At 43.6% G+C, this 26,823-nt stretch overlaps 2 protein-coding genes across 4 annotated transcripts in view; one reads left to right on the top strand and one right to left on the bottom strand.

Moving 5' to 3' along the window:
• Positions 1–3,125: 3,125 nt before the first annotated feature.
• On the bottom strand, positions 3,126–10,860 carry GTF3C4 (general transcription factor IIIC subunit 4). Its single transcript, XM_075519932.1, has 5 exons — positions 10,728–10,860; positions 8,024–9,759; positions 6,049–6,179; positions 5,265–5,353; positions 3,126–4,197 (listed from the first exon to the last, which is right to left on the bottom strand). Exons 2-5 carry the CDS (start codon positions 9,719–9,721, stop codon positions 4,133–4,135), a joined length of 1,983 nt encoding a protein of 660 aa, XP_075376047.1. The 5' UTR covers positions 9,722–9,759; positions 10,728–10,860; the 3' UTR covers positions 3,126–4,132.
• The window catches only part of DDX31 (DEAD-box helicase 31), a 51,059-nt gene continuing 35,009 nt past the window's right edge, over positions 10,774–26,823 (top strand). The window contains exons 1-14 of one of the 3 annotated variants that reach the window (XM_075519930.1): positions 10,774–11,433; positions 13,058–13,308; positions 13,503–13,578; positions 14,055–14,098; positions 14,553–14,623; positions 15,227–15,291; positions 16,150–16,194; positions 17,788–17,829; positions 19,533–19,597; positions 20,384–20,503; positions 20,904–21,010; positions 21,755–21,990; positions 22,345–22,521; positions 25,210–25,269. In XM_075519930.1, the coding sequence (XP_075376045.1) occupies positions 10,774–11,433; positions 13,058–13,308; positions 13,503–13,578; positions 14,055–14,098; positions 14,553–14,623; positions 15,227–15,291; positions 16,150–16,194; positions 17,788–17,829; positions 19,533–19,597; positions 20,384–20,503; positions 20,904–21,010; positions 21,755–21,990; positions 22,345–22,521; positions 25,210–25,269 (2,019 nt within the window). Of the gene's footprint in view, positions 11,434–13,054; positions 13,309–13,502; positions 13,579–14,054; positions 14,099–14,552; positions 14,624–15,226; positions 15,292–16,149; positions 16,195–17,787; positions 17,830–19,532; positions 19,598–20,383; positions 20,504–20,903; positions 21,011–21,754; positions 21,991–22,344; positions 22,522–25,209; positions 25,270–26,823 lie in introns of all 3 variants that reach the window. The other 2 variants (XM_075519929.1, XM_075519931.1) reach the window with 2 other exon arrangements.

The following is a 26,823-nucleotide window of genomic DNA, read 5'->3' as shown; positions in this document are numbered from 1 at the left end:
AGGGCTCCGAGGAGCGGGGATGAGCTCTCTTCCTTATGCTCTCTCTTGATGCCGTACCTGTAGATGGCAACTGAGACTCCAGCAATTGTGCCTGCAAGGCCACCCAGTTTGTGAAACGGTGGACAAGTAATAAAGGGCGGGCTCTGTAATTGAGAAATTAAACTTGTACAAACAAGTCTCCTGTAAATTAGTTTAGGGCATAACAGCGCAAGTGTGATTCATTAGCCTTTAACTAGGCCTATAAATGTTTGCATTCCTTTTTTTTTTATGTCAAGAAACCCTTAATGAGGATAGAATAAATGGTGTTATGCTGCCCGTAATCACTGATGATACATTAGCCAGTGGAAAACCCGGTAAGTTTAAGAAAATCAGGGAAATATTTATTGCCTATATGTATGCTTTAGCAACCATAATATTTCCTCTCTAGGACTATACAATAGGATTTATAGGAGGGGGGAACATACAACAGGAAAGGATGATTGAATAATGAAGTCCCCAACCCACAGCTGAATCAAGGTAAAGGCAGCAATGAGTTCCACTGTCACCAATTCCAGAGCAGGAGGTATACTTTGGAGACCCAAGACAGAGTCCTCCTGACCCCAAACTTTCACCTTAGTTCAAACAACGGCATCTAGCACCAAGGCACTAAGGAGCTGTACAGTCCAGAGCTGTTCTGCTTATCCATCGAACCTGGATTAGCTGGGATTTCTTCATCCCACTGGAGGAGGGATAAACCCTTGTTAGCGGCATAAGTAGTAAATCGTAACTCCTGTCAGAAGCTACTTAAAGACCACAACATATTAGCTTCAGACACAGAACACAGCATCTCTGGCTCTTTAATTCTCAGATGCAACAGCAAATACTACGAGAACCACTTAGTCTGTCTGCTGGGGTGGTGTTCTTCCTCTGGAGATGAGGCACAGTGAACAGCCACAGTGTTTGCCACCAAATGGTGAAGCAGTTGTGGAAAGCCTTAAACTGCTCACTTGTCTGAGATACCTTGCAAAACTTGGTGCAAAAACTTAGCAAGATAAACTCTGATTTTGTGGGATTTAGTCTTTGAATATTTCACTTTGTGTCTCGAAACAGCCTAGGCCTTAATATTGGATAGCTCGACTGTATTAGTTTCAGAAGGCAACTCTGTTGATGGCAAAATAGCACGAGGATCCGGCAGCCTGTGCTCGCACCTTCCTCACCCACTCGCCTTCCCTGTGTGGGATGAAGGGAAGGGTTTTCATCAGGACAACGCGAGGGATAACGCACCAAGGTGCTGCTGCAGCCCTGCGGGTTGTTACAGTACTCCAACAGGAACAGGACTGATCTCCGCACTCCTAGGACTGCAAGTCATGAGTCCAAGACAGATAGATAAAAGGTTTCCTGAAGGAAGTCTCAGCTGGGCAGAAAAATCCAGTAAGATCAGCATCAGAGGTTAAATGTTACTGGTCTGAGGTGTGCTATACTATTCAAACCTACACTAGTTAAAAATATACTTAGGGACCAGTGATGGTTTAAAAAAAAAAAATTAAATCACAATACCTCTTTACCTGTGGTGAATGGGTCAGGGTGAGAAGCGAAAGCTTTGTGCTAAAGGATCTCCACTGGCATGCAGACAAAGCCGACATCATTGGCTTTAAAATTCCATTCTCCCAGCAGTCATAAATCAGGTTAAATAAACTGGCAATGGTATACTGAGTATCTACTGCCTTGAAAGACAAGGAAAATAAACATTAATGCTGCAACATTAATGCTAGGTGTACTAGAGCTTCTACATGTCTAAAGCATTACAACTCAATCCAGGGAAATTCAAGAGAACTGCTAGAAGTAATCACCAGGAATTAATCTAATGATACCGTGCTGAACCTTTTGGTCAGCCAGACTTAAACATTTCAGCAGATGAGGATATTATGGTTTCTACACCAATATCAAAGAAATCTTCTTGTGCTTCTTTTAAAAAGCACTTACACACGGTTCTGGAGAGCTCTCTCCCCTTCCCTATAGTCAGGTGGATTTCTGAATCTGAACACTTACTCGCTGATGAACTTGGTCAGGACTGCCGGGACAAGGACTTGCAGCTTCCACTTAAAATGTTGTCTCTGCCACCGTGACTAAACCTTCTGTTCAGCTCGTATTGGAAACTGATGTTCTGTTCCCCCGAACCCCATCAGCGCTGGGAAGATGATAAATGCTGCCCCGGGTACAGCACCTGGCCTCAGACTACGCAGACACTAGGTATCAAGGTTACTCTTTGTTTTACTAGACACTACCACGATCTACATTTTCATTCTTTGCAGACACACTGAAGTAATTTCAATTTTCAATACACAGCAATAAAAAACTAAACATTTCTTTAATACAATTATGGTATCACTTCCAAGGATATTTACAAACAAGGCTAATTATTTTACAGATGAATGTGCTTCTGCTGTTCTAGTCTAGTGTATTAATATTATTCTCAGTCAAAGCACTATCATGCTTAATGCATGAAACACTGAATAGTAAGGACAGCTGACTTGTTTTAATATTAGCTGAAAAAAAATTTGCTCCTACTAAAGGTGAAGGAATGTTAAGAAAAATATGCATAGTCATTACATCAAGGAAATCAAGCACCAACCCACACATGCATTGTTGGGGACTGATACTGTCAGGGCAATTCCTTGATTTCTCCAACAGCCACAGAGGACTTCACACAATTAGAAGTGTCATGAATCACAAACAGGGCAACACCATCCCAGTGTCCAGATTGGTACTCTGAAGAACGTAAATACGTAGACTTTGGGTTATCTGACAACATGTATTTAAGTTAACAAGACAAACTGTACCAAATAACCATACACGTTTTGGAGGTATTATTCCTCTAACACTGCATAGGAAGTTGAAAAGGATTCTCCTGCTCCCCATAGGAACCAGATGCCGAAGAGAGAAAGATGTTTTTTTCTGATAGGACAGTTAGAAGGCAGAATACATTTCTGGGCTCAGCCATGCTACATCATTGGCGTATTTATGAATCTCAAGATGAGAAAGTCAGGGTTATATAAGAACGGCTTCACTAGACTCCATGGCCGCCTGTGGAAACTTCACCTATAAAATGTTAGCCATGGTGGTGTTTGGGTGTTTTGTCAGGGTGGTTATTTTTTTACTGTATTATTATGAAAAGAGAAACTGTCAGCTGGGAGTGATTACTTGTGTGTCAAACTGCAAAACTCAATTTCTGTATGAGAGAGACTCTCAATTCAATTGAAAATAAGGTAAATTGGTAATGTTTTTGGTAACTGAGTTACACTGGAAAAGATGATTCCTGTTGGTAGAGGGTTATGTGAAACAAAAGGCATATACATTGGCCAAAGCTAGGAAGTAGGTAGAACTTAGTTCAGAAAAAGAAAGCAGGGCAAGACACTTAGGAGCATTGGAAATTATATATATATTAGTGTTTAATCTAATTGCTATTAGTTTAATAATTATTACATTTAAAAATTATTCTTACTGATCCATATTTGACCCAGGCAGCCAACATTACCCTTCTGACTGCAATACTGTTATAACAGTTAAGAGGCAGTTATTCTTCTAGACTTTAAGTGAAACTAATATCATGGCCAATTTCTTTCATATGGCTGTAACTGGCATACGCTTCACTCTGCAAGAAATTAGAACCACAAATTATTTTGACAGTTTAATATTCTGCAGCAAGTGCCAGTGCTTGTTAAAAAGCAAACGAGAGCACTACAAGCTGAAGCCTTCTCTACCCACCGAGACCATTCAAGAGGCAGCTCCGCTGTTCCCATCCTAGCTTTTGGGAAATCGCACAGTTGTCGGGCAGAAAGGACAGTTCACACTGCGTGCTTAAGACTTCAGTTCCTTTTCAGTAAAAGGAAGCGTGTCCAGCTGCCAATGCTTCAATGGGGTGCTTTTCCAAACCGCTTTATAAACTCGCTCTTCCAGATGTACACCTGTTTCTGGAGCATGGAACGGGCTCTGGACTTAAGGAGCTTCTAGAACCTCCGATGTTCTATTTACAGGGTCGTGGACAATGTCTTCCCCCTCCAGTAAAGTCAGTGTTCCTGCGCTCGATATCCTTCCAGACTGAAGGGAGCTTATGCAGTAGAGAAAATACTTTCAATCTTTACATAGCTCTTCTCTAGAACACAGGAGAATCGCAGAATGTGCAAGGTCCTTGCAATAACCTCTTGATCCATTCAGGATCTGCAAATAAGAAAACAAGTTGTTTAAAGCTGGAGGTAGAGATGAACACAGGCGTGATGCCCGAGATGGACAAACTAAATAGTAATCCTGAAACAGTGTATATAGTCACCATGCAGGATTAACTGAGAGTTCAGAAGGAATCCAACTCCATTTCTGTCTTGAAATTTCAAGTAATGCCAGTTTAAATCCCACTTCAGTAGGGGACAAAATGAAGGTGAAATAGTCCATGCTATATCATTACCTACTCATCTTAAATAGCTACATACAAAAAAAAAATTTAAAGGATCACCATGCCACAAATGTAGTGTTCTCATTTTCTTAACTGAAATTAGATCCTTCACATAATGCAGTCCTTGGTTCCTGTTTCTTTGTCCCTCTCCAATATAAGAAAATTAAGTTCGCAGCCTCTCTCTACAGAGGTTTAAGTTCTGTAGCTGATCCTTAGTGCTGACTGGAATACCCACATATTATGGGGAGAGGAAAAGTATCACCTACACTTTAAGACAAACTGTTAGAGTACTCTGTGATTTTTTTTAAGTGTACCAGTTCGGAAGAAAACTATTTTCTTGCACAGCTTGTCCTTCCTCAAACTCTGAAAATGCAAAGCCAAAAGGTTGACTGGCCCCCACAGCCTGCCATATTGTCCTGAATGACATACTCATGGCAGGTTTGGGATCTAAGCCAGCAAGGTGCCAACTATTTCTTAACCTGTGCTGGATCAATACAGCTTGCGCTGAAATAGAAACCTTCATCACTTGCAGAACTGGATGCTAATATATTCAGCTTGAATATAAAGTAACTGTTGTAGCACTCCAGCACAGATTACGTGTTTACCTAGCTCTCATTAAAATGTAGTGTTTACAAATTAATTTCTGCAGTCACTGGTTTGTAATTAACATATGCCACTAATGCATGGACAACAACAGGACACGGTGAAATGCAGAGTACCAGTACTTCACACGATAACTGCCTAAAAGAGAAAAGTCAGTGCAGCTAATTCAAGTCATTTTGCAGATAAAACTTAAGAATACATAATCCTGCCCCTTTTGCCCACAGGAACAGTTTACCTTCTGGGGTCGGATGCCGTGCAATGCTGTCATGAAGCAAACACCTCCTGTATACCAAACTCTGACAGGATTGGTAGGTTAGAAAGCACCTGTGAAAGGACAAGTTGGTTTATCAAAAGGCTTGGGGTTTTGTTGTGTTGTTTTGTGACCTGCTCCTATGCCCCGAGTTGAGGGTTACTGCACAGGGGAAGAACCACAGTGTCTTTAAGACAATGACTATTTAGCCAAACTAGCACATAAGTTCTTCTAGGCAAAGGTTTTTCTTTAAGTGACAGACTACTGACTTGCCAAGTCTCCAGGGACAATCACCACATACCCAATAAATCCACACTGGAAGACTGCCTTTTCTAGATGTTCCAGAACTTGTCTGACTTCTCCATGTAGTTGCTTCCAATCATTCTTTGTTAAATTGCTTTGTTTTCAAATGCTGAAGTAGCTAGAACAAACCCCCCTTCGTGTGCTGTTCCAAAGGATGACTTGCGCTTGATTTCCCCCCACACGCGCTAATTCCCTGCCCCCTCCCTCCCCCTGCCTGAAGAAAAAAGACTATCAAATGTGTTTTATTTTGAAAACAGTGTACTGGTAAGAGAACCAAATCCAATCCACAATGCCCTCTCTCTCTCAGGGGAGAGACCAGGTAACAGCCAGCAAAAATTGCCATTAACTGCAGCACGGATAACAGGCTTCGTGACTGTTTACTCCAACACTAGAAAGTGTGTTAGGTTAGCTATTTAAATATGTTTAAATCATCAAGGGGACAGCAAAAACTTTAAGAACAGATTACCTGAGCCAAATATGTCCATTGGAGCAGACTGCCTGTTTGCGATCAGTGAATGGCAGGATCTCTTTACACAAGCTGCAGTGCTCTGGAAAAGTCTGTTTGTTCATTTTCTTTAAGATATGCCCAATCAGCACCTGGGAATACACAGCAGTCAGCATTGTTTACAGCACGACAGCTGCCTACTGAAAGGTGGAACCGTCTCTCAGGATATTGTGATTTCAGAATGTGATACAGGATGCAAAGCTCTACACTCTTCACTGAATTCAAAGAAATAAAAGCATAAGAAATAGAATACATTGATAAGTATTAATTTATTCTCATTTTATTGTCCTCTCCTAAAGATTTCTGTCCCACAGTAAAGGGATACAGAAATTAAGAGCTATAGTGTTACGTTAAGCTACTTGCAAATTTTAAAAGTACCGAAGAAATCGGTATCATACCACTTCAGAGGATGCCACTGACCATTACGGCAATGCTTTCACATTCTCGTGCCTATCACAATGGATGTGCTAAAAAAATATCCTGTTCAGAAGTTACCTGGATGCACATCTTCAGCAGTCATCTTGGAATATACATAATGTTTCTAGTAGAACATTTATGTGATCAAATTTGTCTTTGACATTTCAATAGATATAAACCACATCCCAAGGACCTTTAAAATGTGACAGCAAACTGAATAGATAAAATAGAATTTGGAAGTCATCGTTTAATCACTATAAAAAGAAGAATCTTGTTTACAAGACAAGAAAAGCAACCTCTCAAACCTTCAATTCATAGTAATTGGATGCTAGAAAAACACAGTTCTGCCAGAATACTTCCCTAGTGAATTACTGACGGCCACACTGTGTGGCCTGCTTGCTTATAAGTCCAGCAGAGAGAACACCACACTACCTCAGTAATGGAAACGTGCTTCCTTCCTCTGTCCTTCTGGATGCAATGTAAAGGTTGATTTTTAGAGTTCAAGTGATTTAAGGACTTAGGTACTGAAAAGAAACTTCTCTGCTCATACAAAGAGGTACAGAGACATCTGAGGCATTCTTGTCATCAAGTCTTAAGGGCCGGGAGGCTGATGGCAGTGTTCCCACTGAAGCTTCCTTTGTCTGATGTCTATATTGAGAAAACTTCATTGCCCAGCGCAGGGTTCACTGATCACTTACTTCCTGCCACAGACACTTACTCTACACATTGCAACAGTCAGGATACTGTCCTCGCAGTTATGCTTTTATTTTGGTAGGGAGTATTGCAAGTTTGGGAAGAGTTCCTATCATGACCAACCATTCAGTTATGCTTGTTTATTGTAGTTCAATAAATGCAAGCGTGCCTGAAGGTTCCAGCCCTATGTGTTCTAACAAAGACATTCAGTCAGTTTGGTTAAAGCCCTGCATGAAGTTCTGAATCACTGGATTTAACTCATAAAACACAATCACTTCCTGAACTTCTGTAACTGATCTTTTCCCTGAAGGCTCATGGAGCAATGACAAGAGCTGATGTATCACCTGAACAGTCACGGTACTTTCAATTATAATAAATACTTTGTGATACTGCAACTCTTAAAATTAGAACTGCAGACATACCTGACTAGAGGAAATACCTCCTAAGTTTAGTTTTGTAGAAATGATAGATTAAATAAAAACTTAGCCATGAAAACAAACATCCCTCTCAATTAGTACACGTTCTAAACTCGCCAACAGCAGCGGAATAACCGTGGTCCTCTCCCTTGTTCTGCAAAAACTCAGGCATGCTTACTCTTTCTTGTACCCGATCCAAATTTCGACATCTGTATTTACATTCCCTCCTACTCTATAATTTCAAGGAAGGACTACTTAAGCTGTATGCTCTATAGAAGCTGACTGGCAAGGATGACATGATTACAGTTCTCTTTCCCACCCCCAAAGTTGTATTTTCATTTAAGGATATGGAGGGGGGAGAAAGAAGTCACTTGTAACACTGAATCCCCAGAGCATAGAGGTGCACTTACTCGTGCTGTTCTGTCATCATAGCCATCATCGGACATTAAGAAGTCACAGACTCCTCTGGTGGGAATACTGGTGTTTTCTGTAATCCATGTGTGTAGATAAACTTCTCCCAACACCCGTTTCATGTGTTCTCGTGTCAAGTGCATTTCTACTGCCTCAATTTGTGCCTGTATTTCAAGAAGCTTTTCTTCCATTGGCTCGCGGCCTCCTATGTCACTTGACTGAGGAAGAGAATCATCTGCAGTGTCATCTATGTCCATACCTTTGCCTGTGTCGCATAGGCTCTGCTTGCTGGCTTGTTTAGAAGTTCCTTCCTCTTGATCATCTTCAGTGCTGCCCATCCCAGGGGAATCCGATATCAAGATTTTTGCATCCTCGTGTGAAGGTCTCCACATGACCTCTGAGGGAGCTTTCTGCATTGACTGGTACAAAATCCTCAGGAGAAATAGCTTAAACCGCCAGAAGTAAGTAGAACCACAGCTCTCAATTTTTTTATCCAGTGCTTCCTGTAAGAATTGAGGAATATGCTTATCCTTCAAAATTTTCCAGCGTACAAGATCCGTCAGGTCCACTTGCCGGAAAAGGTTCTGAACAGAAGATTCCAAGAGCTGCGCAGCTGCCTCCTCGAAAGTCTTAAGGGTTACAAACTGAACTTGGTAGTTTTTGTTAACTGGGTGAAGACCGTTAGTCATGCCCTCTGTTGTAATAACTGCTAAGTATGCACCGCATGGGCTAACAGCTATTCCATGAGTCCTGACAGAGCCAAAAACTTCTGAGAGCTTAATCAGCTGGTGCTCAAACTTTAAAGCAACGTCTGTGAATATAGGAATCAGCTGCCTTACCTTTCCATCACTGGAGCACGTATACACCGTGCCGTTCTGTTTGTCTGCAGTCATAGATACGATTGGCAAAGAATGAAGCCCTGTCACGTGGGAATTATGGACATTCAGACCTGCTTTGGAGATCAACAGGAGACACCAAAACACATAAGCTCCTCTTGCAGCCACCACTAAGCTACAACTACATTTCTGGTAGGGATGGTAAAGAGGAATGCATTTGATGCTATGCACTGGTAACTGGTCCATTTCTTGCCATAAGACTACGGGTTGTCTCAGCGTAAAGTACCCTTTGACTGCTTTTAGATTGACAGGAAGGATCTTAACCGGTCCAAAAGCACTCCCTACAATAAGTCCACTCATCTTTCGGTTGTTATGTTCATATTCCCACCAAGACAAGACACTTGGGGAAGTTATTCCGGACTCTATGGTATTGCAAGAAGTAATTGATTCCTTACCCAGAAATGGAAGCTGAAATTGCCAAACTGCAATGTTACCGTTTTCAAAGAGCACTGCTAAGAGCACGCTACCGACATCCCGGCATTCGTTGTTGTGTTTAACCTGCTGAGTGGTGCAGATGCCCGACCACTCCATGCGCACTGGAGTCTGCATGCTGTGCCGTCGCTGAAATTCAGAGAAGTCTCCTAGCTCTCCCCTGGGAGCATCAGCCTTAGAAAGTTTGTAACTGGCTTCATACAAACGCTCCCCGTAGATTTCTGTCAGGTCCACCAGCTGCACCCACTGTAGTCTGTTGAGGTTTGCGTGGATGGTCAATCGATTGTCCATGGTTAAAGCTGCAAGCAGGCACCTTCCGTTGGCGTCACAGCCCAGCGGTGACCAGCTGGAATACTTGAATCCTCGCATAGGTGGCAATGACTTCCTCTCGGGATTGAATACTCGATCTAGCATGAAAGTTTGACTAACCGTTGGATCCACTGAACTTGCGAACTTTTCCTTACATTCTGCTACCTCCTTTTTTGGACCAACCTAAAAGATAACAAAAAGAGCTTTTAAAACAATTGTAGAACTGGTTTTTAGGAAGACTTCCCTGGAACTCATTCCCACTTGAAACAGAGCATTCTCTATCCCAACCTATACTACACTGGTCCAATGGTTAATTAACCTCACTCTTAAAGACTTAAGCTTCGTTGTTGGCCTGAATTTGTATAGTTTTGACTTTCAGCTATTGAGTCTTTGTCTGCTGAACCAAAGAGCCTGTTTTCATACTTCTGTTCTTGAGTGTGTACTTAAAGGTACTTGGCATAACGTTCAAACTGTAAAGCATTCGATATTTCAACTCAAGTTATTCCATATTCTCAGCGTTGTTTTGGAAAAAAAAATCGAATCTGCAACAAGAGGATTATTATTTAATAAGATATTCACCCAGACTTGCTACTCCTCTGTGCTAAGGACTATAAAAAGTCAGATGCTCCCCTGAAGCCCGAAACAGTCCCTGCTGCATAAATCTTTCAGCTTAGGTACCAAACCAAGAAAGATTTCTAATTAAAATTTTACTGAAATAACTGTCATCAAAGTACTGGAGCTCAAGCGATTCTCGGAAAAACGGCTAAACTTTAGAATACCTAAAATCCACTCCATACGTGAGCGTATCGCACCCTGACATTACTGGGCTATATGTGGTCTCCCCCCCTCATGCTTCTAAAGTACATCAAGGCATCAGATACAGCGTGCACTGCGGCAAGTTGTGCGCGGGGCAGGAGCAGCCCGGGGGGAGGCGACCGCGGGGGCTGCCCCTCCGCGCGGGGGGACGCAGCGTGGCAGCCCCGGGGCCGCCCCTCCCGGGCCCCGCGGAGGGGGAGGCGGCCGGTGCCCACGGCCGCGGCCAGCTGCACCGCGCTGGGCGGCTCACCTTGAGGAGACAGGCGGCGGAGGGCGCGGGCACGGCCGTGCGGTGGATGACCATCTCCTGCCCGCCGCTGTGGACGTCGCTGAGCTGCTCCAGGACGGCGATGCTGCGGGCCGTGCTCACCGACACCCGGTGGTCCTCCGACCAGGCCAGCGGCTCCAGTCCGCTGACGCCGTGCTGCAGCCGCACCGCCGGCTCCCGCCGCACCGCCGTCAGCCGGAACCCGGCGCTCGGCGCCGCCGCCGCCTCCTCGACGAGCGAGTCGAGCCCCAGCGGCGGCTCCTCCTCCCCCGCCGACAGCGAGGGGCTGCCCCCGCGCTCCGCCGCCGCCGCCATCTTACCGCCGCCTCACGGGCCGCTCGGGCCGCAGCGCGCATGCGCTGCCGCCGCCGCCGAAGCCCCCGGCCGCCCCGGCTGGGGCTGCCCCGCCGCCGCCTGCGCCACCCCGCGGGCCCGGAGGTGCGGGCGGCGCCGTGCCGAGCCCCTGCAGCGGGGCGGCTGCGGCCGGGGGCTGCGGGCGAACGGCCGTTCCCATGGGGGGGCCGCCTCGGCGCCCCGCCCGCCTGCCCTCCGCCCTCGCGGGCTGGGCCCGGCCCGAGGGGCGGCCCCGGGGCCCTGCGGGAGGCGGCGGGCCATGGCGGCGAGGGGGACGCTGCTCCTCAACCTCAGCTCGGCGCCGCGGGGCCGCGGGCCCGGCGCCTCCAGCCGGGTAGGTGCGGCGGGGGAGGCTGGGAGCCCGGCCCGGGCCAGCCCTCGGGACCCGGGGTGCGCTGCGAGCCGAAGCCGTGGCTCTCGCCCTGACTGGACCTGGGGGGGGCACCGGCTGGGGGCTGGCCCGGGGGAGCCGTGGTCAGTGGGGCGGGGGGGGGGGTGTCAGCGTTTAAAAAGTTATTAAGTCGAGCCTTTGGCTTTTTCCCCCCGAGACGGGGTTGATACCTGCACGGGGGCCTGGTGGCTCGGCAGCGAGGCGGACCCGGCCCCCTTGGGTGGTGGCTGTGGAGGGGGAAGCCTCGTGAGGGAGCGGGTGCGAACGGCGGGTAGGGGCTCCTCGAATGCCTTCGAACGGGCTGCTGTGGACGGTGCTGCGCTTTGCACGTCGTTAGCGGCTTTTGGCTTGTTGGGGGCCGACTGCTGAAGCTGTGACAGGCCTCTGCCTCCTTTAGAGATGCTTTGAAATGCTGCCAGGGAGGGGAAGTCTTCTTATATTTTAGAGTAAACTTCTAATTGTGGCAATGCTGTGAGCTGCAGGAATAGGTGCTTTACTCTCATAAGTGTGAGGAAAGGAGAACAAGAATGGGGTAAACAGACGTTTGCAATTTTAAAGTTATTGTTATGGTGATTCTGCGTTGCTTCAGTTATTATTCTTAATTTCTAAATCGTTCTTAAAATATCGGGCAAAAGTATGTGAGAGTGAGAGTGTTTGCCAGGATTTACGCTGATTATATTAGGTATTTTGAGGTAGGGCACCACCACCACCATCATTTTTCTGATAGTGAATGTTGGTGGAAGGAGGTTGGTGTTTGGTTGGTTGCCAAAAGTGTGAAGAAACAAGTGAAAAAAGTAATAGGGCTTGAAAACAATGCGGTTCATAGGAGGACAAAGAAAAGCGGAGTGTGCAACTGGGAGTGGGGAAGAGAGAGTAAAAAGAGGTGCAAGATTGTGCTGGCGTTTCACACGTTTCAGGAGTTTTGCAGTCATGTCGGGAAAAATAAGTTTATTGAAAAAGGGCTGGGGGACACGGAAGAGCTTTGGGGACAAAAGGAAGTTAAATTTAATTTTCTTCTTCACTCTTCCTGGAGGGATATGGGGAGAGCAAAAGTTTTTCTTAAGATGATTGGGAGATCAGTAAAATAAACTGATTGCTGCAGAAGAAGAAATAAAGAGCTCAGAAATGCTGAAAGTTGGCAGAAGCATAAGTTGGAGTGAAGTACAGGCCATCCCTCCTGCCCACAGAAAGAAGGAAGCCTACAGGGATGGCTTTAATGTAATCGTGAGATTTGTAGAGCTTTTGAGAGAGATTTTTAAAACGTGTTCTGCTCAGTTACTGGAGAAGCTAGATTAAATCCTTTAGAGATGAGCACTATATATGACTTTAGATTTCTATTTGCATTTCAGTAGTGTTCAGAGGTCTCAGGTGTGGCGGTGAATCTGTTAGAGTAGGAACTGTCTAGCTGCAAAAATCAAACTTAGTTTCTTTAGTCGTGGGGTAGGGGATTCCAAAAATAAGGGATCTCTCTGTGGGCTGATGTTTGTGTTCAACATGATACCATGTTGTTAATTCTCAGTCATTAATGAATTCTTGCTATCTGGTTTGTTTGTTAACATTAAAGCAGTCTGATGCTCTGAAAAGAAAGCTTCCGTCACCACATGGAAACCCACCTTTGAAACGTAAACGTAAGCCATCAGTAAACACCTTCAAGAAATGTGCTGTGGAAGCTGATGTCAGGGAAAAGGGAGGTTCATCACAAAAATCTCTTCCTAAGAAGCAGTTGACTGACAACCGAAATGAAAGCCAGCAAAGCAAACCTTTCATTAAGACGTCCAGCCTGTTTAGAAACAACCCTGATATCCCAGAAATTCACAGGTATTTTAGACAAATGGGAGGGGAAGAAAACATTTCAATGCCTTGAAATTCAATGTCTTGAATTCTTGCCCTTGCTTGGGCAAAGCAGTTGCTTGGTTCCTATAGTTGCATTGCTGTTTACGTAGAATACTATTGTACAATTTTTAACCACAACACGTGCTTTCTTTTGGTTTGGTTTGTTTCCCCTAACTCAGAAAAGCAGTACAGCAGGTGCAAGAAAATGTTTTCACTACAGATTCTTTTAGCCAGTTGGACCTCCATCCACATCTGGTGAGTGGCAGGAAGGCTGTGTGCCTTGAAACATGCTTTTTTGGGTGGGGGGCAGGTTAGAGAGTTGAGATGCACCTTTATTCGTGGTGACTGGGACAGACTCGCCAGCACTTTGCCTGATTTTGTTGTAGTCTCTTAGCTCAGCGTGCTGGCCAGTGTCCTGACGCATCCCCAAACACACTGGGGATGCACCCTTCGCTGTTTGCAGTTGTAATACCAAAAACCCGCAGAAAACTATTTGGGAGTGCAGTATTTTAACAAGTCTGGTATTTCCAGATGTACCAGCAATGGTGTACGTCTGATTAACTAAGAAGTATTTTGAGGACCCAGGAACTTTTACATCCAGTTGCCCTGGACCAGTCATGTAGAGAATAAGCGTCAGTCTTCTGGTTTTTGCTCTGTCTTGTACTACAAAAAGTAACAAAAGGAACAGTTTGACAATGAAACCTGTTTACTGCTCTTTATTATCTCTCTAGATATCCACAATAAACACTGTCCTAAGGATAAGTAGCATGACCAGGTAAGTGAATTCATATAAAAACTTTGCACTTCACTACCCCTTAAAGCCAATCATCTATGATTGTTTCACTATATGTAATTGTGAAGTTTGTGAAGATCACAGTACCTATTAAGCTGTCCCATTTGCCATAGGGTTTGTTGCTTTCAAAATTTGGGACGAGGAATAACTTCCAAGTTACACAGCTGGTCAGTTGTCACAGCTGAAGGTGGAACCTTGGAGTCCTGCCTTCTAATTTGGTATTTGAATCATAAAACTATCTTTTTTCAATTTATCACATCTGATGCCTATCTAGTGACTTTCCTTAGAAATCACCTCTACTGATGTAGCTACACAGGAGAGATGAATGCATGGAATTTGGGCTGAACAGTTTTGAAACAGTCACTGTATGTTAAAACCTCAGGATTCTATCCTATGTTGCATTTGTATTTCCTAACCTGTTTTGTTTGTTATGCAGTGTTCAAAAGGAAACAATTCCTGTGCTCCTGCAAGGCAAAGATGCTCTAGTGAGATCTCAGACTGGTTCAGGTCAGTATTTAATTGTCAGTCTCCTTCCCTAGGGCATATTAAACTGGATCCCAAATATGGAACCAAAACCTCACGTTCCCAGTACAGCTTATAAAAGTGACAGGCTGGGAAGCCTGGCGTGGGACTGCCGTGACACAGACAGATGCTGCGCAAACTTCTGTAAGAACGCAGTGGTGGGACTGAATGTTGATGTGCAGCTGCCAGCCATTGCATGTGGGCCTGTTCCAAGGCTCACGCTGGGGATGCAGATCCAGGAGGCCAGCAGAGCTAAGCAGCACATGCTCTTACCATACAAGTTTATGTGCTTGCTCTACAGCAAACGATGTCTGGATGTCTCATTTCCTTGGGTGGGTGGGGATATTTATTTAGACAGGTCTTAGTGGGATACCACCACCTCTCCTTTTTTAATTTAACCCTTTGGTGAATTGCCTGCCAATCTTCTGTTCTGGAAACTTTCTACTTAATTAAAACTTTTCCAGACTCTGACCTCGGTTTAAGAATGGTAGGATGAATGGTACTTTAATCTTCTGGAGTGCTGTAATTGCCACTTTTTTTTTTTTTTTTTTTGATGGAAAGTCTTCCCATTTTCTCCCTTTTAAAAAGGTAAAACTCTTGCCTATGGGATTCCACTTGTACAGTCTTTGCAAGGAATGGAATCCAAAATACAGGTAGGTGCAACAGAATTAAGTATATTTGCTTTTGATATCAAGATTAATAAAAATGAAATCCAGCTTTTACCTTGTAGTCATCACTGCCTCTTCTGACAGAAAGGTCAAGCAGTCTCTCTTCCCCTTTATTTGTGCATGTGGCTTATGTGATCCTTCTGTACTGCTGAGATACAGATGATACAAGACCAATGTTACACATTCCCCATTAGTTCATGCAGTAGGCTAAATTGTAAATAGGCTAAATTGTCAAGTTAGGAGAAGGTAGAGTGCAGAAGAGGCAATGGTCTGGAAGCTGGGAGAGCTGAAAACAAAGGTTACTGCCATGTCTTTAGGAGTAATAAGTTTCTAATCTTTGACATGGAATGAGATTTGATAATTGCTCCCAATTTGGATCATCTGGTTGACCAGAAAATGCTGCTGCAGATCTGCCATCTCTTGTACATTTTATGGAAAGAGATCATCCTGACTTTCCTTATGGGTTGAAATGTTTCCAGCCCATCCTGGATTGTTACTTTCTGCAGCTGCTACCTACAGATTGTTGCTGTGCATCAAACATGAGAGTATTTCTGCAACTCAGAAATATGGGAGTGAGACAATATGTGTATGGAATAAAATGTTGGGTATGACTGTAAGCAGGTTTCCAAGCAGAAAAGAGAAGGCAATGCAGTATTGATATTTGAAGGACTGTTGATTTTTTTTAAAAGCTGGGAGGGGGGAATACCCCAAACTGTTGTGTACAAACTTGTACTAAAACCCTTCAGAATTCACTTTGTTGGCTAATAGCAGTCAGACATGGAAGTGCTCTGTTTATCAGTGCTACATTCTTCTTAGTGGACCTCTTGTCTTCTCTGTTTGCAGCGCAGTGATGGGCCTTATGCACTCATATTAGTCCCAACAAGAGAGGTAGGTGGCCTTTTTTCTTTCTGGTTCTATCTGAATCTGAGTGTTTGAACACTGATTTTTAGTGTGTAGATGTGGGTCCACCAGGGACTGTCTTAGGAAACGTTGTGTTGTCCTTTTGCTCAGATATTGCCCTCACAGAAAGAGTGTTTTCTCTCTGGATGCATGTTGTCGTTTTTGTTCAGTGCCATACCAAAGTAAGAAAGAAGGAATCTCTTAAGTTTTCCTCATGCAGTTGGAAATAATTGTGAAGACTGGAGAAACTCTCTAGCTCAGTGCATGGGAGGGAGAAGCTTGCCTAGCTCACACAGGGGGAGTAAGTAAAACCAATGAAATCAGCTTTGCAAATGTGTAGGTTTATACAAACATTTCATTTTTAAAGCACTTTTTTCAAATCCATAAGTGAATGCTGAAGATGAGGCTTCCAAGAGTTGGTTTCTCCACTGAACTCTCTTGTATTTGATTTATATTATTTGCAATTGCAAAGGCAATTTCAGAGGAGGGTATCAACCTTTTTTTTTTTTATGTCAAATGATAATAACTTCCATGTGGAGAATTGATTGCAGGTATCTAGTTTGGGGCACAATATTTTACGCAACCTGCAGTGCAATATCTCAGCTCAGTTCCGTGAAAGGAGAAAGCTCTGAAGCTATTTAAATTTTTACAGCAGCAAACTTACTGCCTCTCTAGGATGCTGTATGAATACTAAGCATGTAGGAAACTGTTTGTAAGCTTGTTTAAAGGGCTGCCATTGAGAGTACTTATGAAGATAATTTGTAATTACAGTTGGTGTTACTTTTACTTCGTATTGAAAGCAACGGCCTGTCTTGAGAGGTTGGCAAGTAATAGTATGTAGCATGTGTAGTCAGAGCATTTAAAATAGTTTTGCTCCCATAACTAAGCCCTGCTCACATGCTCATTCCATGAATGAGTCGGGGAGGCACCATTGCGTTTCTCAGTCGTCTTCATTGGCACAGCAGAAATGGCTGCCAGACAGCTAAACCCAACATGAAACCCAACCCACGTGAAACCCAACAGCTAAATGCTTCCTACTGACCAGACATTTAGGTTTGCAAGCTTTCTACATACCATCTCTGTTCTGCTGACTGGGAAACGGAGAGGTAGAAGGATCCAGTGGTATGATCACTCTGTGGGTCAGGTGAGGGAATAATGTGGTCTGCCCTGACTGCCAGAAGATAACTAACCTCTGGGCTGCGTTTCCTTTTCATAGTGGTTTCCCTCCAGAAATTGTGCCATTTCTCCCTTTTACTCTTCCAGTGGAGCAGTGGCTTCAGCTTGTTTTCTCCCTGGGGCATTCACAGAAGCCAGCAGAAGTCTCTGTTGTCCTGAGAGCTGGCTTATGGAGCTGAACCAATAGAGAGATTTTTGAACAGGTCCAAATATAATAAAATAAGGATTATGTAAGAGAATAAAATAATAAGCATCTTCTAAAAGACAAATGAAAGACATATTTAGAATTCGGATGACATACATAACTAGATTAGCTTACAGATTTTTGAGCCAAAGGGGCTTGTAGTCCATCTTTGTAGTCCAGGGACTTTTTGAGAGCTCACTTTCTTTTGTTGATTTCCATAGCTTGCACTCCAAAGTTTTGATACAATGCAGAAACTACTTAAGGTAAGAATTCAGTGCTCTGTGTTCTTCTTATTCCTTGAGACTCTTGTTGTAAGATGCTAAGCAACTTCAGTTCCTGTGAATTCAACTGGATGTTTAAGGAAATCCAGGATCTGGCAACATATATGGTCCTTAAAGATAAATGTTTGTTTGTAAGTGCATGATTTCCCTGTGGCATGTTTTAAACTATTACATAAACAATTAAGTGATTAATTATGGCACCTTAGTTGCATATGTTTTCATAAACAAGTGTAGCTGATTTTCACAACGTTTTGTTTTTAGAAGTATGTACTACTGTTTCAGTCTGAGCTATGAATGGAAACTCAATGACAAGTACTGTTTTACTGAAACTAGTACTAGACAGATGGGTTTCAGATGGGGAGTAGAACTTGGTGAACTGCTTTGCCAGTTGAATGGCTGGAGAAATTAGAAGGCTTTTAAAATCATTAAATGATAGTGCTTTCCTTTTAATTGAGGCACAGTATCTTACCATGGGGCTAGAAGGTATCTAAATCATTTATCTGATCTGTATTCCCACTCCCTCTTCTGTTTTTTTCCTTGAAATAATAAGGCACTTTCCAAATCTTTTTTTAGTGCTGGAATTACCAAGTAAGATATTGTTGTGTCCTGCTGAGGTTTAAAGTACTTAAGTTTTCTTCCACAGTGATTAGAAGTTATTATGAGTGGACTTTTGATGTCCTTCAAAGGATGAAGTCTGGACTGACTTCCTTAAATTTTTCATTGTTACATATAATGTGTAGTAACCATCAAGTCCAGTGTAAACTGTCATAGTGACCCAAAGCAGAAGATTTAGATCATGGTCGGGCTGGACGACTGCAGGGTGTAATATGATTATGTAATTACGGAGAGAGGAAAAGGCTAGTTGAGCTGCTCCTGACGCAATTACTCTAATGCCAACTGCTAAGGTTATATTGCCTGGATCTTGCTTAGACATCTTCCTTATTTTAAACCTTAAGAAGAAAATCTTTTTGTAGAAACTGTTTTGTTGGAGCATTTCTGGCAAGCAGTGACCCATGCAAACTTAAGCCTATTTACCAGTCACGCATATGTGCAATCCTTACAAGCTGTGCTTTGCTTCTCTGTATTTCCCCTGGAGTGAGACAATGGCAGTACTGTACTTTATCTCCCCTGTAAATACTGGGCAATACTGGATTCAATGAAGGGTTGGAACTCATTAAAGTAAGTGGCAAACTTGTTTCTCAAATGGCAATGAGACTGACATTTAATGTTCACAGACATGGTGACTGTGTGCATGTAGGTCTGTGTACATATATAAAAATGTTATAGGTCCTGTGTTTTTCTTAAATTTTCCTTGGCCACACGAAGATACTGCTTAAAGGCAAGGTGAAGAAATAGCATTGTAGTTTGTCTTTGAACATTTAGGCTACATGGGGAGAAGGAAAAGAAACATTATTATGTGATTGGAAGTGGTGCAAAAATGATTGCATTTCTATCTTCCTAGACGATGTGGGAAGCCAAGCTACATGGCTAGAACTAAAGGTGCCATTGATACATAGCTGTGGGTGAGGGAGTGCATGTGGACTGTATCTGTTAGATCAAATCAGATGCACACTGCTGTCAGCCCCAGTCCTTTCTCTTTTTGCCAAGAAACATAATTTTTGGATCAGACTCTGTCTCTTTATTAAGAAGAATCTATATCGGTGTGTTGGTTTTCCTTTCTGTAGCCATTTGCCTGGATTGTGCCTGGAGTGCTAATGGGGGGAGAAAAGAGAAAATCGGAAAAAGCCAGGTAGGAAGCCAACTTCTTAAATTGTATTTTAGGTTCTTCTGCTCTACAGCATTTTTATCTGTTACTCTTCTTTAGAGTGCTTTTCTTACTGGGAGAGAGGATTGTGAGTTTGGATCAAGCTGTGATCCCCCTGGATCTTACACAGACACAGTGACTGGGTCAGCAGGAAGTATTCACTTCCCCCAGTTGGATCTATTTCTAAAATGTTGATGAGCCTTCTGAGATGATGATCTCTTGTGTCAGTATTTTTTTTTCTCTTCTGACAAACACCTGTATTTGCTTACCACCGAGTGCTGTCTACAGTATTTGTTATGGGGGAAATTGCTTTCTGGAGAAGAGATTTCCTGGTGTTAAAAGTCTCTTTCTTTTCCCTTTTCAAGAATTGAATTGTAAGCTGGCAATCCAAAATGGAATTTTCATTTCTCTGTATATAAGCATACACAAAAAGAAGTTTACTCTTGACAGTAAAAAAAAGTACTCAATTAGAAAAGAAGATGTAGCTTGGGTGTTTTAGATTTTTTTTAATATTATTAATATTTCTTTCCACCCTGTCCTTGTCACTGAGTATAACTCTGAGTATCAATGATGATCAAGCATAAAATTTTAGCTGTGCAAGAACTTTCAGTTTTAATCAGTGAGAAAGTACTGTCCCTGCTAATTTTACTATGGCCATGATTTTTTACTCTGTAGATTCCAGTTCCTCACTCAGGGTTCCTATTCTAGAGTTACTGCTAACCTGTATGTCTCTCTCTCTCTCTCTCTCTCTCTCTCTCTCAATCTAAACAGATTACGTAAAGGGATAAATATCCTCATTTCAACTCCTGGTCGCCTGGTTGATCACATTAAGTCCACAGAATGTATTCATTTCCGTCGCACTCAGTGGCTGATTATTGATGAAGCAGACAGGTAAACTTCCAAGTGTTTAGATATGGAAAATAATGATGATACCCTCTGCATCATAATTCACTAAATATTAAAAAAAAAAAAAAAAAAGAGAGAGAGAGAATGTGCATGCGATCTTAAACCATTCATGCTCAGTGGCCTCAGCCAAGCACCAGATGTCTGGGATTAGGAAGAAGTGTCCCCTTTGGACAGATTATTGTACAATTATTAATTGCAGAGATTCTCTCAGTGTCTTCTGACATGTCTGACCCTGGCAAAAGTTGAAGATGGAACATGAAGCTAGATGGGCCAAAGGTCTGATCAACTCTAGCACTTCCCCTATTCATAATTAGCTCATGTAGCATTAAGACTTTCTCCTCATTCCTTCCTACAGCATCTTTCACCACCTCTGCTGTTTTTGTAGGATCCTGGACCTGGGCTTTGAGAAGGATGTAGCTGTGATACTCAATGCTTTAAATGCCGAGAGAGAGACACGTCAGAATGTCCTGCTCTCAGCCACCCTCACAGAAGGTAGGTTATAGACAGATGATGTCTCTTTTAGCTGAATAGTGCACAGGCAACTGCAAAATAGTTGGTTGAGTCTGATTATATTACGGCCCAATCTGAAGCCCTTTGCAGAAATGGAATAATACCTATTGATTTCTTTGGGCTTATGCTGCTTGTCCTTCATTACTGGAATTTCTGTCAGTGTACATATTTACATGGTCCTTACATATGTCTCACAAATTCCAGAGCGAAGTCATCGTGAACCTGGGAAGCACTGGTTTGTTTGCTTTACAAATACAGAATTAAGGCAAAAAGCTAATGACGGGACAGCTGTTGTGTCATTTGCTCCATATCATACAAGAAGTCAGTTGCTGAGGCAGGAGTTGGGCCAGGCCTCATGACTCCTGCACTCTTGATAGAGTGAAGATCCGTTGGGTTTTTTCCCACACACAGTTAAAAAACAGGATTGCCAAATGCTGTCTATCTGGTCAAGACATTTATGTAATGTAAAATAGCACAGTTGGCTGAAGTAGTGTCTTGTGATGCTTTTGGTGGAGTCCACAGCAACTAAACCTGGCTAAGCCCTGAAAAGTCTGAAGTTTGTGAAGGTGTTCTGTCAGTGTCTGAGGCATGGCTCATTAGTTCCTTGCCCTTCACTGCTTTTCACTGGAATTGCATTAGTTGGGGTTTTTTATGTGACTATATCATTGCCCTCCCCAGCAGCACCCCAGACTGGACTTCATGTATTTTTCATTTTCTGTGATTTAGGAGTAACGCGGCTGGCCGATATCAGTTTGAATGATCCCATCAGCATTTCCATAGCAGATGGAATCCAGAAGGCGCTCAAACCAGCATCACAAACGGGTAGACAAGCCAGTAGTCCATCAAACTGCATGGAGCAGGAAAACTTTGCTGTTCCAGAGAAGCTCAAGCAGTATGTCATGATGGTCCCCAGCAAACTGAGGCTTGTCACATTAGCAGCTTTTATGCTTGAGAAATGCAAGGTGAGACTCTGTTTGCATTTATATTACTAAGTAGCCCTTTGCCCTTTCCAGCTCCTTTATCTGTTACTCTGTCAAGGATAGCATGGATTAGATCTAGAGCTTTGAAGTGCATCCAGTGTACAGGGAGCCGCAAGAAAGCTGAGGTGCTGTTGTGTCTTTCATGCTGGCAGTGAGATACCTGTGCAGCATGTACTCGTACTTCTTTTGTGGGCTCAGTATTTGGTGTCAAACTCTGTAATCTTTTCCTGTATAATCATTCTCCGGAAGTGGAAGCCACATAGATCTTATAATGATCAGGGAATTGGGAGAGGCCTGTGGAAATGGTCATGTGCCATTTTCTTGTTTTTCTTGCAGTTTGAAAAACACCACAAGATGATAATCTTTTTCTCCAGCTGTGAACAAGTGGAATTCCACTATGAGCTCCTTCTAAAGGTCCTTTCAGGAGGGCTAGAGTCGGAACAACCTCAACGTTCATCTGTCTCCTCTGCGCACTTACAGTTTCTACGACTGCATGGCAACATGGAACAGGAAGTAAGCATTCTCAAAATGTCAAGATACACAGTTTTGTTCCTATTCCCTATGATTTATTGTGTGGTTATTTTGGGGAGGAGGGCAGAAGAGAGGACAGAGAGTCATTTCACCTCTAGGGGCCTCACTCTTCCATCTGCTAATGAGAATAGGAATATTGTCCCACTTCTGGAAAGTACCTTGGTAGCTATATCTGAAAAACACAGCTGAAAAGGCAAGAGGTGTTATTTCAGCAGGCTGAGGCAGCCGTTCTGTATTCCCAGTGGGTGCACTTAAACCATTTATCTATCCATGGTTCTCTCTCATGCAGTCAAGACAGGCTTTTAATGCCAAAGGAAAACCTCATCCAAACCCCAAAACATTACCCACTAAGTTGCCCCCATTAGATGAGGATGGAGCAGTTTGGCTTTGGTTTTGAAGAACAGTATCTTGACAGACTGCTTTTTTTCTCTGGGATGGAATAATAGCAATATAACAGTGATTACCCCAAAATAGGTCTAGGTTTTAGCCGGATAGGCCTGGGTGATGAGATTGGAGCTTGCTACAGAAGGCTGAGAGGCCAGAAGAGTGTCAAATGAACTGTCACTGCAGCACTTCTCTCGATAGCTGAGGGACCTCCCTTGAAAGTTCAGCCCCTGATCCTGCCCTTGGTCTGTGAATGAGAGAGTTACCGCTCTACTGTGAACTGCACAGCAGAGATGGGAAATGAATAGAGCTCTTCTGATGAAGCAAGAGGTGAAGAGCCATTGTTTTTCTCACTCGTTCCCATCCTGTGGAGACCAGAAACATGTGCTTTGCTGTCCCTGCAGTCTGGCCTTTCCTCAACCTGCCTGCCTGAGCGAGTGAGCAGGCCTGGTCTGGCCCAACTCTACCCTGACCAGCTGTTAAGCCAACAGAACACAGCTAAGTAGCTGGCACCAGGGGAAGGGTTTTGCCTTTTTAGTACCCAGTGTGTAATTAGTGCTTGATGTCTTCAAATTAAGAGCATTAATGGAGCTAAATTGTGGATCCCATATGGTACTGCTGAGCACGGCTGCTGTCATTGTCAACAAGATACAGCGTGCTCTCTTCTTTAATTTTTGTCAGCAGAGGGTTCAGTGTGTCGGCAAGGCCCAAGTTTCCATTCTTTGCTAGAACAGTACCTCTAGCTGGGAGTCAAGTATGTAAGGTTTCTTCTACATTATCAACGTAACAGGACATTCACTTAACTCCTAGCTAGAACTCTGAGGAGGAAGACTTGAAACATGGAAACAAGAGTATTGTGGAAGGAGGAAGCAAAAGGGACAGGAAGGAAATGGGTATGGTGTTTCTGAGGCCAGAGACAGCCTGAGCTCTGAAAAGGGAAAGAGTAAATGGAATCGGACCAAGGGAGTGTAAATGTGTGCAGTTCCCACAGCTAAGGAGAGGGATTGTAGGTGGATAGGTGGTACCAGCAAGCAAAGACCAAATGCTACAGCGGCCTTTGGTTACTAGTGCCCAGAGATTGTCTTGTGTGATAGCAAATATCATTGTGATGTAATGTGGGTTGGAGAATCAGTTTCTGTTGCTTTTATCAAGAAAAAACCATACCCCAAAGTAGTTAAACTAACTGGAGTGTGCTTAGGAAGGTTTTGGGACTGACAAAGCAGGAGGCTTTTGAAGGTAAGTGTGGAGCCGTACTGGCGGGTTCCTGCAGTTCTGGGGCTCAACAGCTCAAAGACTGCTGGTGGGGTAATTTGGGATCTGGGGGCTGTGGACAGCTCTGCCTGGGACCTGAGCTCATGTTAGAAGTGGGGCTGCAGTAATTCTGCTGGTGCAGACCAGCAATGAGGACAAGGCTGGGGAGAACCTGCCTCTGACACTCATGGGAAGGAACGACCTCCATCCCAGTGTCAGCAGCCCCCTTGGCGACCCTTGCCAGTACGAGGCTTTTTTTGTGGGAAGGCCGTGGGAGGGTGCCCTGGGAGCTCTGTGGCAGCTGCCTGCAGGCCCCAGGAGTCCTGCCTCCTTGCCCCCTTGGGCAGGGGTTTCTGGCCAGGGTCTTATCTCTCCTGCCCTGTTACTTTGAAGACTTATCCCTCAACAGTTCACGTGAGCAACTGTGCAGCTGAGCATCCCCGATACTTAATTACACAGTCAGTCCAGTGACTGTCTGCATGCCCCATTGGGCACATGATGAGGCTGATCTCTTGTGATGTGACTATATCGCTGTGTCAACAAAATGGGCTTATACTGCCCATCGTGTGACTGGACAGACAGCAGTTAAGATGTCCAGCTTTTTCTTGCGTTCACAAAAGCCTGTGTTGCCCATAAAGCATGCCAGTGCTTCTGTTGCTGCTGCCTAATCTTTTGTGGATCTCCTCTCCATGTAAAACAGTTACTGCTTTTTGACATGCACAGGCCATGCTTCTGTGCAAACCGTGGAGGTGTTGGCTGCTTTGTTTTGACCAAATGCATTCAGGCTTGCCCCAGATGCTGTGCCTTCCTACCTGGGATCACACCTGTATGCCATAGATTTTTTTTTTTTTTTTTTTTCCCCCTTTGCAGGAAGAGTCTGACTGGAACTCGTGAAGTCAATTCCTTTGCTTTTGAAGCTGTACATGATATAGTGAATGAGGCATAGTTGTTAAATTGTTACATTAGTTAATTTGCTTTATGTTTGATTGTGATGTGCATAAGCACTCTTCTCATTTTTCTGTTTCAATCCTCTAGGAAAGAACAGAGGTCTTCCAGGAGTTCCTAAAATCCAAGACCGGCATCTTGCTTTGCACTGTAAGTAACTTAGAGTCCCTTTGCAGCTCCATGCTAATGGGCCTGTCTGATATCTAATGGTAGAACAGAGGATTTGGCACTGAGCTCTAATTCCAGCTCGCTGTCTGACCTTGAGGAAAGTCATCTCCTTTTTCTGCATCTCACATGTTAAATAAGGACAGGCGCCCTCTTTGCAAACTCTTGTACGATCTTTTGCTGCGAGGTGCCACGTACAGAAAAAGTGTATGTCTTATACAAGAGGCCTCTAAGTATTTTGCATGGTCTTATGTCTGGAAAAATCTGTTCATTTGAAGCTGGAACCTTGCCCTCTACATGCAGTCAGTAGAACGCAATCCTAATTTGTAGTATGACCCATAACTGCCAGGTAAATTGGATGTAATGTGATATTTCCTATCTTAATGACTATCCCAAGGTTAAAAACAAAAACCTGCAGGGATGGAAGGGAAGCCCAACCAGAGAGTGGTGTCATTAGAAATGCACATGTTCTGCTGCTCTCCATGCTTTGCCCTTCAAGCTTCCTTCAAGGGTGCTGAGGGAGAAATTCTTGTCCTCTACTGAAGTTTGCTGGCACCCTTGTGTTGTGGTGGCACCTTCCACTTCTCGTTTGTGACCTGTCGGTGCCACAGCTAGCCTGCTGCAGTGGTGCAGAAGGCTGCACGATTTGCTCTCTAATAGTGGCAGCTGTTGATCTGAAAATGTGTGAATCTTGGCGATTTCTACCCACCGCAAACTTGTAAATTACAGCGATCGGGAGTAATTAGAGCTGAGAAACCCTCTCCAGCTCTGAAACGACTCCTGTTCTTGCAGCACATTATTCTTAAAGGAAACTAGTTGCAATTTTTTTCAGAGGGTGGGGGCTGAATTTTATCTTATTTTTATGCCTCCAGTTCAAACTAGGACTGCCATATATATAGGAGTGTTTGATTTAGCATTGCCAAATTATGTATTGTATCACCTGTAAAATTGTACTTGTTACAAGCTAGTCTTGGTCCTGCTTGTGTGTACAACCTTTCAATGATTTGATCAAGGTCAAAATGCATCTTTGCAATGCATAAGTGTAACTATAACTTGGTTTCCCCGTATACAGAGGTGATACTTAAGTGTCTCAACTGAGGAGGATAGCAAAGCTTAAATCATTCAGTGGTGTAGTTTGAGTGTTTTGAAAAGTGTTTGGTAAATTCTAAATAATAAATAGCTAAACTTTGTTCTCCTTCGTGCACATGCTGTCTATAACTGAGAAATTTCAGGGATGTGTCTTGTTACTGAAATTTCAGTTTAGTGAGTTTGGAAAGGCAGTGAATGCTCAATCTTAGACAAAGAGAAGACGGAATCATTGCAATCACTGGGATATCAGTTCCTGGGTGAGACCGTTCGAAGGGGAAATGCAGCCTGTGGCAGGAAAAATCTGCCAGGAAACATACAGCTGTTGACAGGTTAGGAAGAAGAATAAGTTGGATAAAGAAATCCAAGTGGATAGGATCCCCCTCTTGAGACACTGGAGATGTGGTTAGATTTCCTGCATGCCACAGACTCTGTACAAGTGGATGTGGAATT

Source organism: Mycteria americana, chromosome 17, assembly GCF_035582795.1.
Source record: "Mycteria americana isolate JAX WOST 10 ecotype Jacksonville Zoo and Gardens chromosome 17, USCA_MyAme_1.0, whole genome shotgun sequence".
NCBI classification, from domain to species: Eukaryota; Metazoa; Chordata; class Aves; order Ciconiiformes; family Ciconiidae; genus Mycteria; species Mycteria americana.
The sequence above is the reverse complement of the archived record's forward strand: the minus strand, read 5'-3'. Positions and strand labels throughout refer to the sequence as shown.